Here is a 15959-nt window from a genome sequence, read left to right as displayed (position 1 = left end):
GCCTGCCACCCTGCGCCAGCCCCACCACCTGTCCCACTACCTGTCCTGGCCACCGCAGGCCCCACCGCCGGCCAGGTGCACTCTCAGCTGATCCTCGGCACCCCCATTCTTGTGTGCCGAGGAGCACAGCAGAGTGAGGCCCTGTGCCTGCCTGTATTCATGTCCAGTTCCTTCTTAGTGCTGGTGCTCAGAGCTCTTTCCCGCCAGGCAGGAGGATTGAGGTCGTCAGCCTGGCAGGACTGCAGGTCGCAGTGTCGGAGACCACCTGGCCTTTGCCCACGCCGGTCCCTTCAGGTGCAGGCAGCCTTGGTGCCTTCCCCAGGCCCACAGGCAGGGCGCCCAGCCTCCAGGACATGCAAGAAACAGAACAGACACAAGAAAAAGACAAATCTGACACAGGATTTTGAAAAGCAGGTCAGAAAAACAATGCGAAGGAATGGGGCCAATTACATAAAGACTTGGTTTTTGTTTTTTTTTTTTTTTGAGACGGAGTCTCGCTCTGTCTCCCAGGCTGGAGTGCAGTGGCGCGATCTCTGCTCACTGCAAACTCCGCCTCCTGGGTTCCTGCCATTCTCCTGCCTCAGCCTCCCAAGTAGCTGGGACTGCAGGTGCCCGCTACCGCGCCCGGCTAATTTTTTTGTATTTTTTAGTAGAGATGGGGTTTCACCGTGTTAGCCAGGATAGTCTCAATCTCCTGACCTCGTGATCCACCCGCCTCGGCCTCCCAAAGTGCTGGGATTACAGGCGTGAACCACTGCGCCTGGCCAAGACTTTGTTTTTAAGTATAATTATTTTTTGCAGCTTTATTGAGGTATTGCTGAGAAAACCTGTGTATATTTCAGGCATGTGGCTTGGTGATGCAGTGTTTGTACCCACTGTGAAGTCACCACCACAGTCATACGCACGAACACATCTCTCACCTCACATGCCTGTCATTTTGTTCCCTTTTTCTTTTTTTCCTTGAGAATGTTAAGAACACCTAAGATCTGTGTTCTTGGCAGATTTCAAGTGTACTATTAGTATGGAGAGCTGCAGCTACCATGTCATTACTGCCCGGAGCTCATTCATCCCGTAACTGAAGCTGGTGCCCTTGGCCACTCTCTCCCCGCTTCCCCACCCGCCCCACACCTGCCCTTCTCTCTGTTTCTGTAAGTTTGGCTTCTTTAGGTCCCACATGCGTCATGCAGGGTTTTTCTCTCTGTCTGGTGCCTTTCACTCAGCATAATGTGCTCCAGGTCTGTCCATCTTGGTGAAATGGCAGGATTTCCTTCTTTTTTGTGGCTGAATAAAATTCCATGGCATATAGACACTATATTTTTGTACCCGAACTCAGGTCTCGGCCACTCATTGCTTGAAAGCCAAAATCCAAGAGATGAGCTTTGGTGAAAGGAAAGTTAGCTTTATTAAGGAAGCCAGCAACCTCTGGGTGGTAGACTTGTTTTCAAAGATCACCTCCCCTGGAGTTGTGACTCCAGATCAGGGGTTTTTAAGGGAAATTAAGGGAGAAGATTAAAGCACCCTTGTGAAACCTGCAGAGTCTCAGATGGGCAGTTAATCCTTGCTTTCTTGGTCAATGCCTTGTGGCCTTCTGCAGGCACCATCAGCCTATTCTTATCAGGCTGGCCAGCCCATTCCCAGAGCTGTTGGTTCCCAGAGCTGTTGAGTCCCAGAGTGAGTTGTTGGTTCTCAGAGTTGTTGGTTGGTGTATTTTCTTTTATTTCTGTTGAAGGTCCTGTTTTCCCAAGGCATTTTTAATAATCTACAGACTCAAGCAAAGCAATAATTGTGTTCAAGTAAACAAGCTTTTCTCTAACTTGGAGTCAGTACTGTTCCATTTTCTCAATCCATCCGTCTGTGGATGGACACGTGGTTTCCATGCCTTGGCTATAGTGAAGCACGCTGCAGTGAACTTGGGAGTGCCGGTGTCACTTTGAGGTACTGGTTTTATTCCCTTTGGCTATTGTGGGGGCTAAAGCAACTCCATCTTGGATACTAATAGGCCTTGTTAACATCTGATTAACCCCATTTCTGGGGGTGCCTCTAAGATTTCTACCTCACTTATTGTTCCTTGTGTAAGGGCAGGTACTTAACCACATACTCTGCCCTTGGGCAGGTTCATGGGGCATTCTTATCTTTTCCTGCCAGGTCTGTCCTACACATATGTCCCCTGTGGTGCAGAAACCCTGGGTCTGGGGGCCATGGCATGGGATCCACTGCCTCATCTCACTGCTGCCTAAGACACAGACCTGCCTTCCTGTCCATAAGTCGCTGTTAGATGCTTCCTTCTGAGAAGCGGGGTCTGTCATCCTCTTTCTGCAGCCTCTCAGCTTCCTCACGTCGGAGGCAGTTTTACATAGGCCTGCTCACCATGGAACAGGTGTAAACCCACAAGCAGGATTGCAAAATCATGGTGGTTCTGAAATAGGAAAGGTTCCCTTGTCCCCCTCACAGGGCGTTCAACAGGGCACTGAAGCCAGCCACTGAAGCCAGGGCTGGCTTCAGTGCCCTGCTGCCCAAACCTCCTAGGGGAGCATACAGACAGGCAGGCTGTGGGTCTCCAACCCCACGACAGCGTCTGGGGTGGATGTTTACTGCTCCTGGAGCCCCAGTGGGTGTGTGCTACCATGTGCTCTTTTAGTTTAGCCATCTGTAGGTGGCTTGTGTTAACCAGCTCAATTAGACTCTCTACCCTGTTGCAAGGGCAGAGGGCTTTCTGTATCCTGGGATTCTTGCCTTGGTGTACCAGAAGAATCAGATTGCACATGGGCTTGGAAAATAAGTGCAAGGTTTTATTGAGTGGAAGTAGCTCTCAGCAGATGGGGAAGCCCGAAGGGAGATGGTTTTCCCCTGGAGTTGGGCCACTCAGTGGCCTGGGCTCTCCTCCAACTGCCCCAGCCAAACTCTGCATCATTCTGCCAGTTGGTGGCCTACAGTCGTGCTGGTGCCTGTGTGCATTCCTCTTGACATCCAGCTGCCCTTGTGTCCCTCTACTGATGTGCTCCTCTTGAGGTCTGGCCACCTGTGTGTCTGCCTGCTAGGGTCTCAGGGTGTTTATAGGCACAGGATGGGGGTGTGGCAGGCCAGGGTGGTCTTGGGAAGTGCATTTGGGCAGGAAAACAAAAATGCCTGTCTTTACCTTCCTCCATCTGTCCATCCGTAAGGGTGGAGCCCTAGCCAGGGACCACGCCCTCCTCTACCCAGCATTTCCCTTCCCCTCTTCCATATCATTTAAAGGGACCACGCCCTTCCCTTTCCAGCACTTCCAAAACGGTTCCTCCTTGATTTTTTGAGGAGCCTCCATGCTGTTTTCCTCAGTGGCTGTATAGAGATTTTTAAAGTGTGTGCACCCATGTCATTGTGTGCTTGGCAGGTCACCTCACAGCACTGTGATCAGAGCTGGTGGCCTGCCCTGCTCCTTCAGGAGGCACAGGAGCATTGCAGGCCTTTGAGGGGAACACTGAGGAAATGAGGGGGTCACAGGAAATTGAGAGGACTAAAACCAGGACCTGTGAGAGGGAATCAAAAGTGTTTTGCCTGGAGAGGAAAGCTGACCAAGACTGCCTAAAATAACTGATGGCTGCCACTTGAGACCTTTTTCTTTAGAACGCTAAACTAGGTCCTTTAGTTGTATAAACCAAAGTAAAATCCTAAGCACCCCAGCCAACTGAATGGATCCCATCTTGGCCAAGGGGATTCCAAAGTAATCCTGAAAAACTAGTTCAGACCATGACAAGAAGGAGGGGGTCAGACATGCCTCATTATGCCCTCCTCCTCCTGAAGGTTGGAATAGGAAACACTTGCCATCTGTCATCTCTAAGTGCGGCCACCTATAAGACCTAATCTCCATAACAACCTTGGCCTCCCCTTATCTCCAGCCCAGACACTCCTTTCAGTTGATTCCAGGTTTTTATTTATTTACTTTTTGAGACAGGATCTTACTCCGTCACTTGGGCTGGAGTGCAGTGGCGCGATCACAGCTCATTCCAGCCTCCAACTCCTGGGCTTAAGTGATCCTCCCACCTCAGCCTCCCATGTAGCTGGACCACAGGCATGCATTACCATGTCTGGCTAGTTTTGTTTTCTTTTTTTCCTTTTATTTGAGATGGAGTCTCGCTCTGTCACCCAGGCAGGAATGCAGTGGCGTGATCTCGGCTCACTGCAACATCTGCCTTCCGGGTTCAATCAATTCTCCCACCTCAGCCTCCTGAGTAGCTGGGATAACAGGTGCACACCACCATGCCCAGCTAATTTTTGAATTTTTAATAGAGACAGGGTTTTGCCATGTTGGCCGGGCTGGTCTTGAACTCCTGGGCCTCAAGTAATCCACCTCGGCCTCCTGAAGTGCTGGGATTATAGGCGTGAGCCACCATACCGAGCCTAGTTTTTTAATTTTTTTGTAGAGATGGAGTCTCACTTTGTGCCCATGCTGGGAGTCCAGGTTTTTAGATAATAACGCTTAACTAAAGGTGACAGGAATGCACCCACAGGCACCGGCTCACCTGCAGGCCACCAACCAGCAGAATGACGTGGAGTTTGTCTGGGACAATTGGAGGAGAACCTGGGCCACTGAGTGGCCCAACGCCAGGGGGCCACTTTTAACCAATTGCCATCTTTTAACCAATCTTTTAACCAATTGCCAATCAGAAAATCTTTGAATCTACCTGTAACATGTAAGCATCTGCTTTGCGTTGTCCTGTCTTTCCAGACTGAACCAATGCATTGATTGATGTCTTATGTCCCACTAAAACATATAAACCCAAGCTGTAACCCAACTACCTTGGGCACATGTTCGCAGGACCTCCTGAGGCTGTGTCACTGGTCATGGTCCTCACATTTGGCTCAGAATAAATCTCTTAAAATATATTACAGAGTGTGGCTTTTTTAATCAACAGTGGTAAAGTAATAGGAAAGAAAATTTGGCTTAATAAAAGCAACACTTCTGACTATATACAGTTGTTGAAAGCCTAGTAAGTTGTCACATGAGCAGTGCGTCTCTCATCTCTTTTGGATTGTGTAACGCGACTCACATTGGACCCCAGCCCAGAGGACCTTCAGTCCCCTTTCAGTTTTGAGATTCCTAGGTATGAGTATGATTTTTCTTCTTTCTTTGTCAATATCAGTTTCCTTTAAGATCTAATTTGCAAATTAGTCACCTTTAAGAAAATCCCCTGTGCGTGACCAGGTGCCACTTTGATGCACAGAATATTTCTGGACCCGGCCCCGGCCATTTAGATCAGGCTCCTGCCTGTCCTTCTGCCTGCTCAGAAGCATCCTACCATCCTCAGCAGTGCCCCGATGGTGGTGGCTCTGCCCACGTGTATTTCCAGCAAACAGGGTGCTGCCTGTCTGAAATGGGGTAGATCTTGGAGGGGATGTCCCAATCATGTGGAGAGGCTGGCGAGGGGCTTTTGCCTGGGGTCCTGGGGATTGCATCTCCCGTGGCGTGTTGCTGCCCAACAGCAGCTCTAGGTGTCTCCTTAGGCCAAGTTACCGTGCACAGCACCCAGGGCTGAGCGTCCTGGTCCTACCATGCCCCACTGTTTCTGGCTGTGCTCAGGGACGTTTCTCCCTTGGCAGTGCTTCCCATGGGTTGAGGTGGGAGCAGGCCTCCTGCCAGGGAGCCCAAGAGGCAGGGAAGCAGGTTGTTCACCTCGATCTCACTTTTTCCAGGTTAGAGACCGTGAGTCAGGGGAACTTTCTCCAGATGAGGGACGTCTCAGATGTGGAAGTTCAATTCCCTTAGTCTCTGCTAGGAATTGTTCCTTTCTCTGTGGCTCCAGGGGCCATCCCATTCTCACATTTGAGTTCTGGGATATTGCTGGTGCTGTGCCTTTGTTTCTGGTTTTCAGCTGAAGGAGTGGAGCCAGCTTGTGTCTATGGCATGATTTTGGAACCAGAAGTCTCCACGTTCATCCCTAGAGCTTCACTATAGGGCTAGGAGTCATCACTGTAAAAGAAAACGTGTGAGTGTGGCTCTTGGCAACTAAAACAGACCATCTTGGGTGCAGCCAGCACAGGGCACCATTTTGACGTTTCACATCCATCTACTGCATCAAAAATCTTACAGTCACTTAGAGATAAGTCAGGGCAAGGAAGCCACGGAGTGCTCACTCATCTACCTTCATCAAAATCCCAAACGCCAGTCAGCAAACTGTGCACCTTTTGTTTTAATTTGGATAATGATACATAATCTTGACTAAGAATGGCCTATAAGAAATGCAGGATGTGTACTGTAAACTCTTGCTGAGGTCATATGATGTCTTCCCATTGATGTATGGGATACTGAAGCCAACGGCAGGTCTAGTAACTGCAGTTATTTTAAAGCAGGGGTTAATGTGATATATTGAGATCTGCAATAACTAATGTGATGAGACTTCTGTTGGCGACAGTCAAAGGTTTGACTAATACTGAAGCTGTCTACATTCAGGATGGAAGGAAATGCCACATTCAACTGGAAGTTAGTGAAAGTAGCCATGATTTTCCCCATGTAATCTTGCTAATAATTCTAATAGGCTGGCCCATGGCAGTTAGCTTAGGTGCAGTGCCACAACCATGGCAGCCATTCCTTCAAATAAGCCCCTCCTTCTCTCCCCCCAACATACCCACTGATTCTGTTCTCTGGAGAACCTGACTGACGCAGTCACCCCGCTGGGCAGCATGGGGAAAGAAACAAATGAGCTCAGGGTGCTCCAGGAACAGCCTGGACGTTTCTGGATCTGCCCTAAGGGAAGCCCTTAGCTCCTGTAGCTGCAGGACAGAGCTTTGTGAAAACAGAATCTGGAGTCTCCTGCTGCAGATGGCTGAATTCTAACTGTGCATGGCATCTGCTGTGACATTGAGGGCATGACCGAGAAGGAATGGGACCCTGAGAACCCCAGTGTAGACGCATGGCTGCAGTCTGCAGAAGCTGGGGACGCTGAGTCCCTGAAGGCCACAGAAACTTCCTGGCCAGTAGAGGTAGCCCTTCCTCCCAGTCTAGGGAGATTCATCCTGCAAGACATGCCGGGTTCTCCTCAGCTTCTGTCCCCACACCTGTAGATGCTCAACTAGACTCCAATCCCAGCAGAGGCTGAAAGACAGGGTGCAGAATGTACTCTGAGGAGGAGGTGCAGTCGGCACCAACAGGAATCTGGAGCATGCGGACAAGAGTGGGTGTTGAGAGTGTAGGTGGTGGGGAAGCACTCTAATGCTGAGTCTGGCTGAGGCTGGGGGAAGGGGCCTGCTAGGCAGAGCTTCAGTTGTCACGTGTGCCTGCTACAGTATGGACAGCGCAGACGTAGAACATTCCATCACTGCAGAAAGGTCTGTTAGATAGCTCCCTAGACAGTAAGTACAGGTTTCATTTTGAATCAAGATGACCCAGATCAAGGCAGCAGGGTGTGGGCAGAGTGATATTCTAGGCAGAAGGTGTGCATTTTTGCTGTCTTTTTGCTGGTTGGCTTTGCATCTAGATGAATGTCCTCACTGCCCTGGCCCCCAGCTTTCTCTTCTCACACTGGAGATAAAAGTCCCTGTGCCTCCTGCTTCATGGAGTGCTTGTGGAAATGAAGTAGAGTAAAATGGCAACATTCTTTACAAAGGTTAAAACCGTTTTCCAAAAAAAAAGGTATTACTCCTTAAAAATGAACTGATCCAGTTTTCCATGTTTTGTTTGCTTTTTCAGATTGCTGACAGAACTGGAATCTCCTGCTTGGTGGCCCTTTAGCTCCAAGCTTTGGAAGACACCACAGGAAACAAAGCCCAGGGAAGATGTCTCCATGACCAGTTGTGAACCCTTTGGGAAAGAAGGGATACTCATAAAAATTCCTGCTGTTATTTCCCACAGAACAGAGTCTCACGTTAAACCAGGGAGGCTCACCGTCCTTGTGTCTGGGTTGGAAATACATGACTCCAGTTCTTTGCTCATGCACAGGTTTGAAAGAGAAGACGTGGATGACATCAAGGTCCACTCACCTTACGAAATTAGCATCCGCCAGCGGTTTATTGGAAAGCCAGACATGGCCTATCGTTTGATATCTGCCAAGATGCCAGAGGTTATCCCCATTTTAGAAGTGCAGTTCAGCAAGAAGATGGAGCTGTTAGAAGATGCATTTGTGCTCAGAAGCGCAAGAACCTCTTCCCCCGCAGAGAAGAGCTGCTCAGTCTGGCATGCAGGTTAGTGACCGACAAGGCAGTGAGCGCGTGCACAGACTTCTAAAATTACAGGCAGACTCAGCACGCCTGTGGGAAATGCCTAACAGATGCGTCACCTAGAGCAGCTGCTGGCCTCCAGCTTGCTAGAGACAGCTCGTTTGTTTATACATAAAAACAATTCCAGACCATTTTCCTTGTACTTGACATCTGTGAATCTGAAATCACTGAGAGTTAACTGTACACTTGATAGGTGCGTGAATTCCAGAGCAGTTGGTACCATGCTTTGGATACAGTTTATCCTCACCAAAGCTCATGTGGAAATTTGGTCCCCAGTGTGGCAGGGCTGGGAGGTGTTTGGTCACAAGGACTCTGCCCTCTGGGTGGCTCAGTGATGTTCTCATGGTAGTGAGTGAGTGCTCCCTCTGGGAAGCCTGGATGAATTCTGGGAATGCATTAGTTCCCAAGAGTGGGTTGTTAGGAGGCAGGATGCCCCTCTGATTCTGTCTCTTTGCCTGTGTCCGCTTCCCCCTTGAGTGTCTCTGCCACAACACGAGAGCCCTTGGTGGAAGCCAGGGCATGCCCTTGGACTTCCCAGCCCACAGAACTGTCAGTTGACTAAAGGTCTGTTCTTCGTAAATTACCCAGTCTCAGGTGCTCAGTTATGGTGATGCAGAACCTGCTACGACACAGAAAGGGCTTTCAGAATGAGTGCATCAGAGCAAAAGGAAGCTCCTGCTGTTGTCTCTGTCATCTCCCCTCATTTTGATGTGGGAACCAGCAGCTCAGGATTGTTACTGGTACCATCTCCACTTCCCCTGGTGGGGCCATTCCCATCACCCCTACTTTGCCCACTCTTGTTTCCCTGGGCATTTAATCTAGGTTTTCTTAGCCTGGCGCCCAAACATGCTATTAGGGATCTGTGTGTTGGAGAACTGTGCAGCGTGGTTCCGTGTGTTTGTGGCATTCTCAGATGTGTGTGGAGTGGCCATGGTACCTTCCCGCAGACTCCATTGTAGATTGTGAATGCTCAGCTGGCCTGTCCTGGGGGCCGGGCTGAGGGGCAGACACCCTGGGTCTTGGCACGTCCACCACGTTTGGCCTACCTCCTCCCTAGCACAGGACCGAGGCTTATGTGCTAGGAGCCGCCATGCTCCTGCCCGTCTGATGGGAGGCTGGTGGCCTCTTGGTGTTATTCTTGCCTTTACCCTTTCCTTGGTTAGGAGGTGGGGCCTCTGATGCGTTGTATTTGTTTTGGCCCTGCAGGTTTTGCTCTATGGATGGCCTGTTGTGTTTTCTTCTTTCCTCATGTGCTTTCTTCCCCCACAGATGTGCACGACTTTCCTACTATCCTAGTCCATCAGCCTTGGCTGGCTTTAGAGGCTATAGCTACTTCCTCTAGAGTCTCTTCCTCCCTTACAGAAATCTTTTATCTTGCCATGGTAAAATCCACCGATTTTCCCCTGCAGTTTGTCTTCGAGCTCTGATTAAGAAATCTGAATGTCATAAAAGACTCCATTTTCTAATATTAGCATTATAGCTAATACGCATGCATGTATACATATGTACACATGTGTATCAATGCCTATGTATTGTGCATGTATGTGACATGTACATCCACACTATAATGCGTGTCTATACGTACAGCATGTAAAGCTGTATTCTTCAGGATTTTAATTGCCAGGTGTCTGTTAAAAGTAAGAGATATTTGCTACCCTTTCGGTTTCTCTAATTTTTCTCTTAAGAGAAAGATTTCAGTTCCTATAACCTGTTTCTCTAACATGAAAATGTTTTGCTTGCTATTCCAGATGGCTTCAAGTTTCGGAAAGAAATACACATAATAATAGATTGAGTCCCATGAGCCCCAGGGCTGAATACACACCCTAAAAATGAAAGGTGCACACCTTAGATACGCAGCACGTAGTTGAATCACAGAAAACCTACCACCTTTCTGTATATGTCTTAAAGTCAGGGGTTGCAAAGAGAGGCATTGACCCCTATGGAATGGAGCATGTGGTGTGAAATGTAATGAAATCCATTGATCAAGATGAGATCAAAGGTCACCATGAGCTGCTGTCACTAAAGTGCAGGCCTGAACCCGAGTGTCCTAGTGGGAGACAGGCTACAGAAGCATAGGAAGCAGAGGTCTTCACCCACATTCAAGGTAAATGGTACAGGCGTACTCCCGCACGTGGCTTCAGGGAGGAGGTATGTGACGTGCTGTGGACTGATGGTGTGGGGACTGAAGAGGGGTCCCCGGGTATGTGTGGCGTCAGGCAGGAAGTTTGTGACATTCTGTGGAGTTCAGGACTGCTCTCCAGGGTCCCAGTAGAGAAGCACTCAGTGTGTTTAGTGGCCCTGCCATGTTGCCAACCTGGCTGCACCGTGGTGGCGAGCACTCCTGTGTTCCGCAGGCTGGTGTTTGTAAGTGGGTTCGTGCAATCTGTGCTGTTTGAGGTCAGAGGGCTATCATGACCTTTTCTGGGGGCCTCAACGTGCATTCAGGATTCAGGACTGATGGCGTCACCCTCCCTGCTCGGCTAGGAGGGCCCCCTTAGTTCAGGTCACCTGAGTGTGGGTTGTAGCCACAGCGAGCACCGTCTTTTCACTTGCACAGCTGCACCCGGCCCGTGGTGTTTTGAGTACCTGGGGCAGCCATCTTGCCATGTGGCACACGCAGCACACAGTCCCACAGGGACCTGCTGCATGTGTGGGATGGACTGTTGCTCCTGTGGGGGACTGTTGTGCCACCTTTCCGTGCTCACTTTCACCCACATGGGCAACCTGGCCTGTCCAGGTAAGTGCTGGTCTCATGGGGGCAGCTGTGCCTCCAGAGGGTGTTCTTGAAGAGGCTCCATGCAGGGGTTGGAGCGTGCGGTGCCCTGCCTGGTGCTGTTTTAGCAAGAAGGCGGCGCCCCGTTTGATGGGAGCTCAGTAGTCTGTGGGGCACTCGTGGCTCTGAGGACTTGCCTCTGCCTGCCGCCTGCTGCTGTTGTCCATGCGTAGGCACAGGGACTCTGTGCCAGCTTCCCTGTGTTTACTGCTCTCAGCTGGAAACTGTGGGCTCCCTGGAGGTGGAAACCATGACGGATGTCTCAGAAATCCCTGCCTCTGGGACGAGCGCTGGTGCACGTGTGGCCACAGGGTGGCAGCCTCGCGACACCGGACGGGCGCTTGTCAGGGAGGGACACCCGGGGCGGGGAGCCTTTCCAGAGACCTCTGCAGGGCTGCGTGCCAAGTGCATGTTTTATTTTATTCTAGACACTCGTCCTTGCGTTGAGGAGCACCCAGGACCGCACAATCACCCTCCTCACATGTCTCTGGGCCCTGTGGGTTCTGACAGCCTTCTGGAGGCCGGGCCAGGGCTTGCACAGCAGCCTCCGTCTCAGATTTTCTTGCAGTCAGCCTGGGCTGTGGTTTGGGAGGAAGGCCACAGGGTGAGGTTTCCTTCCCACACATCCTACCAAGGGACATGCACAGTATTTTCTTTTTCTTTTTATTTATTTTTTTCTTTTAGAGACAGGGCCTTGCCCTGTCATCCAGGCTGGAGTGCAGTGGTGCAATCATAGCTCACTGTAACTTCAATCTCCTGGGCCCAAGACATCCTCCTGCCTTGGCCTCTCAAGTAGCTGGGACTAGAGGCACATATCACCATGCCCAGCTAATTCTTTTTTTTTTTAATTATGGGGTCTTGCCGTGTTGCCTAGGCTGGTCTTGAACTCCTGGGCTCAAGTGATCCTCTCACCTCAGCCTCCCAGAGTGCTGGGATTTCAGGCGTGAGCCTCTACCCTGCTGTGCACAGCGTATTTGAAGGCTGTTTGATCACTGAGATTTTTCTTTGTCACTCACTGCCTGTCTTGGGGGTAAGGCCTGCCTGGGCTTCCAGCTCCCTGATGACAGCCTTGCCTGTACCTCTGCTTCCCTGGGCCGTGTGTCTGTCTGCACAGCAGCACCAGCAGCAGGACAGGGCAGGAGGCAGGCGTATGGAGTGGGCAGTTAGTAAAGGACCAGAGCATTGGGGTGGCTGAGGTTGTCTCTGCAGTTCTTAGTGCCAGGCGTCTTTTGAGGCAGGGAAGTTCCCACTGGAGCTGAAGCACCCAGGAGCCTGCTGTGGCACCGCGGGCTCGGGTTGGGCTGACTGGGGAGCCTGGGGGTACTGCATCAGCTGGCCTGGAGCCTATCAGAGGAAGCCGCTCAGCCCCCACCTGCGCGTGCGTATTGGTTGAGTGGGAGATGGAGCACACAAGCTGCTGTCTCCTCCATTCAGCTCCCTACGCTGCCCTTACCTGTGCGCTAGCTTCACAGGCCCACTAGTCCCAGCAGAGGCCTTTCCTGGGTGACAGGTGAGTGTTGGAGGCCAGGGCTGAGGGAAGGGGCTTGCTGGAGACAGACAGGCTGGTGGCCCAGGTCCCCGCTCCCAGGCAGGTGCAGGCAGCCCCTCCTCAGCACTGGCAGTGAAGACAGAGCTGTGTCTTGCACAGGGGCCTGTGGCCTCAGGGCACTCTCTTTCCAGATGACCAAGACATTCTGCAGCCAGCAGTGTGCCCTGGGCTCTTCCTGGGCTGGCTTCCTGCACCCCCAGGCCAGCAAGGCTGTGCATAGGTGTCTGGAACACTTCCTACTCCCGGACAGTCGAGTCACCCCACCCTTCTTGCTGTGAACCACCTGTGATGCTTTTGTTTAATTGCAGTCACTCATGACCCCAAGGCAGAAACCATCCTTACAGAACCAAATTAAGCTTTCCTGGAAGAAATGTTAAAAAGAGTGACTCAGCAGCTCCACGAGCACTGTGGCTCTGGAGATGGCGGCATGCAGCCTCACCAGGACCCCAGCCACCGGGCCCAGCAGAAACATCCATGGCTTGAGGCATAAGCATTCTGTCCAGCCTTCTGAGTGTTTAAGCAAAGTCCTATTTGTTAAAATTCCAGAACGGCCTGAGTGTCTCTGTCACGCAGCCTCAGGTGCTGAAATGAAAGCCATGTCCTAGGTAGGGAGGCCCAGGGGCTCTGCCCTTAAGAGCCTGTGTCGGCTGGGCACGGTGGTTCATGCCTGCAGCCCAGCACTTTGGGAAGCCAATGTGGGAGGATCACTTGGGTGCAGGAGGACGAGACCAGCCTGGGTAACATATTAAGACCCCCGTCTCTATAAAAAATACAAAAATTAAGCCAGGCGCGGTGGCTCACACCTGTAATCCCAGCAGTTGGGGAGGCAGAGGCGGGCGAATCACGAGGTCAGGAGTTCAAGACCAGCCTGACCGATATGGTGAAGCCCCATGTTACTAAAAATAAAAAAAATTAGCCGGGTGTGGTGGTGTGCACCTGTACTCCCAGCTGCTCGGGAGGCTGAGGCAGGAGAATCCCTTGAACCTGGGAGGCGGAGGTTGTGGTGAGCCGCGATCACACCACTGCACTCCAGCCTGGGCAACAGAGCAAGACTCCGTCTCAAAACAAACAAACAAAAACACAAAAATTAGCAGGTTGTAGTGCTGCATGCCTGTGTTCTCAGCTACTCGGGAGGCTGAAGCAAGAGGATCACTTGAGCCAGGAGTTTGAGACCAACCTAGGTGACATGCTATCTCTACAAAATAAATAGTTGTTGTTGTTTTTTAAAGCCCACATTGTAGCCAAGGAATTGCAGCTTGAGAAGATGCTGAGGAAAGCACACAGTCCTTCAGCTCCCAACACCCAGCAAGTCAAAGGGCACCAGCACATAGCAGGCTTATAGACCATCACACAGCACATTGCAGACAGCACACTGCAGACCAGACTACGAGAGCCTTGGGCAGGGCGGGGTGGGTTATGGGGCTCTTGGAGGAAGGAGGCACTGGTGCAGCGCAGGCTGGGCAGTTTGTGCCCCTCCATTCCTGTGGCCTAGGCTGTGCTGGTGCTGCGAGGTGGACGGGGGCCACCCTGTGATCTCAGGTCACCAGAGGCACACATCCTCTGAGTTTGTGGCTGTGTCTTCCAGCCTAGCTTGGCCTGTGCACTGTGGCTCAGTGTTTCAGAGAAGGGCTCCTCAGTGAGCAGCTTCATGTGAGGGCATGCAGGCTCCCATGGGTAATGCACAAATTCAGAGAAGCACAGTAGTGGGCCGCAGCTTCCCAGAGAGCACCCACATACAGCTTGGGTGTTGCAAACCTAGGTTGTGAAATTGTTGTTGGTTGTAACCAGAGTTTGTTTCTGAAGAGTGGGATAGGAAAACAGCCCTCTGGTCAATCTGTCCCACTGGTGCTATCTGTGAAGGGAGCCCCTTACTTCCCACCTGAGTCTCACCCCACTTCCCCACTTGCACTCGCACCCATCTGCTGGGCCTGGAGCTGCTCCCTCTTTAGGGCCATCCCTGTGCTCAGTCCCCTGTGGCCCTGGGCAAGGCTGGTCCTTCTCTGCTCAGCCGGGTGCTGTCAGGGAGGGTGAGCTTGTCAGGATCATTTGGGGGGTGATAGGCTGGCAGGGGTGGCATCTTGGAGGTGGCATCTCTCCTGTGGAGGGTGGGGTTGGAAGGTGAGCTTGTCAAGATCATTTAGGGAGTGATAGGCTAGAGGGGGTATGCCCTTGGCCCCAGCAAGAGTGCACCCCCAGGTATCCCCCCTTTCCTCTCCTTTTCTGAGGTCACGCTTGGCCACTGCTCCCGGGCTGCATTCATCAGGATTGAGAAGGGTACGGGCTCTGCTGGCTGAGGTAGGACCCTGGGAGGGATGCTGAGGCCACCCACCCGCCTGCCTGCCCCATCAGGAGCTGGCACTGCAGCTGCACTCTCCCTGCCTGTTTCCTGACATCCTCGTAAATGACGGCTGCACCAGATGTAGGGGAGCTGCGTGTGCTGCAGAAGAGCAAACAACATTGCGCCCTTATCTGGGCCCCGGGGTGTCAAGGCTGCTGTTGAAGCTGCTCTGTAAATAAAGGGCAGGTGGCCTCTGCAGGAGGCACACTGGGCCACCTTCTGTGGAGCGAGACTGCCTCTGGCAGGTGGCCTGGAGCCCTGAGGCTCACCACAGGGCGGAAACACCCAGGTCCTCTCTGAGCCTGACCACGGGCAGCTCTGACTCACCTCCCACCTCAGTGGCGCAGACGTGTGGCAGTGCTTGGCCTGGGCTGTGGGCCACTTCCTGTGCTCTCTAGAACCTCAGCCTTCTGCAGAGTAGCTCAGATGTCGCTGCAGTTCCCCAGTCGTGTGTGATGTGCATTTCACCAGAGTTCAATGATTCTTGTGTTTTTTACTCCAAATCTTCAGCCTTTCTCAAAAATAAAATAAAATAAAACCACTTGGGATGTAGGGCTTTTACTCTGAGAGGTACAGAGTGGCCACCATCTGTTTGCAGTGTTGCAGACCCTAATCCTTCAGGGCTGGGTGGCAAGGCAAGGCTCACAGAGGTCGAGAGAGGAAGCAGTCCTGCGTGTGGTAGCGAGAGGAACACCGCCTCAAAGACCACGCTCTGCCATCCAGAGCACACGAGGGTTGTTGCACCTCCGAGAGATGTCACTGCTGACCATCTGCTCTCCTTGCAGCATCTGGGCTGATGGGCCGTACCCTGCACCGTGAGCCACCCGCAGGAGACCAGGAGGGCACAGCACTGCACCTGCAGACAAGCCTGCCAGCCCTTTCTGAGGCGGATACCCAGGAACTAACCCAGGTAAAATGTCCCCAGTGCCATGCCAGCCAGCGCTGTGTCCCAGTCTTCCCGCAGGCTGCTCCTCTTGCCTTTCTGACCACAAACAAGCTCTGGGTCATCCATCTGTATTGGCCTCACACCAAGGAGGAGCTGCTGGCCTCCACTCGGCAGCTGCAGGGAGGGAGGAAGGGCAGTGTCCGTCCCAGGTCCACACACTTCC

At 52.0% G+C, this 15959-nt stretch overlaps 1 protein-coding gene across 29 annotated transcripts in view; it reads left to right on the top strand.

Moving 5' to 3' along the window:
* The window catches only part of SNAP47 (synaptosome associated protein 47), a 52630-nt gene that overhangs the window by 22738 nt on the left and 13933 nt on the right, over positions 1-15959 (top strand). For all 29 annotated transcript variants that reach the window (XR_010150018.1, XR_677799.5, XR_008537387.2 and 26 more), the window contains 2 exons: positions 7664-8154; positions 15636-15760. Coding sequence is in view for 15 of the 29 variants with exons in the window: in XM_016940162.4 (XP_016795651.1) it covers positions 7664-8154; positions 15636-15760 (616 nt within the window). In the remaining 14 variants the exon portion in view is untranslated. The remainder of the gene's footprint in view (positions 1-7663; positions 8155-15635; positions 15761-15959) is intronic.

The sequence above is a fragment of the Pan troglodytes genome, chromosome 1, assembly GCF_028858775.2.
Source record: "Pan troglodytes isolate AG18354 chromosome 1, NHGRI_mPanTro3-v2.0_pri, whole genome shotgun sequence".
In the NCBI taxonomy this organism is placed as follows: domain Eukaryota; kingdom Metazoa; phylum Chordata; class Mammalia; order Primates; family Hominidae; genus Pan; species Pan troglodytes.
This window is presented reverse-complemented; position numbering and strand designations above follow the sequence as displayed.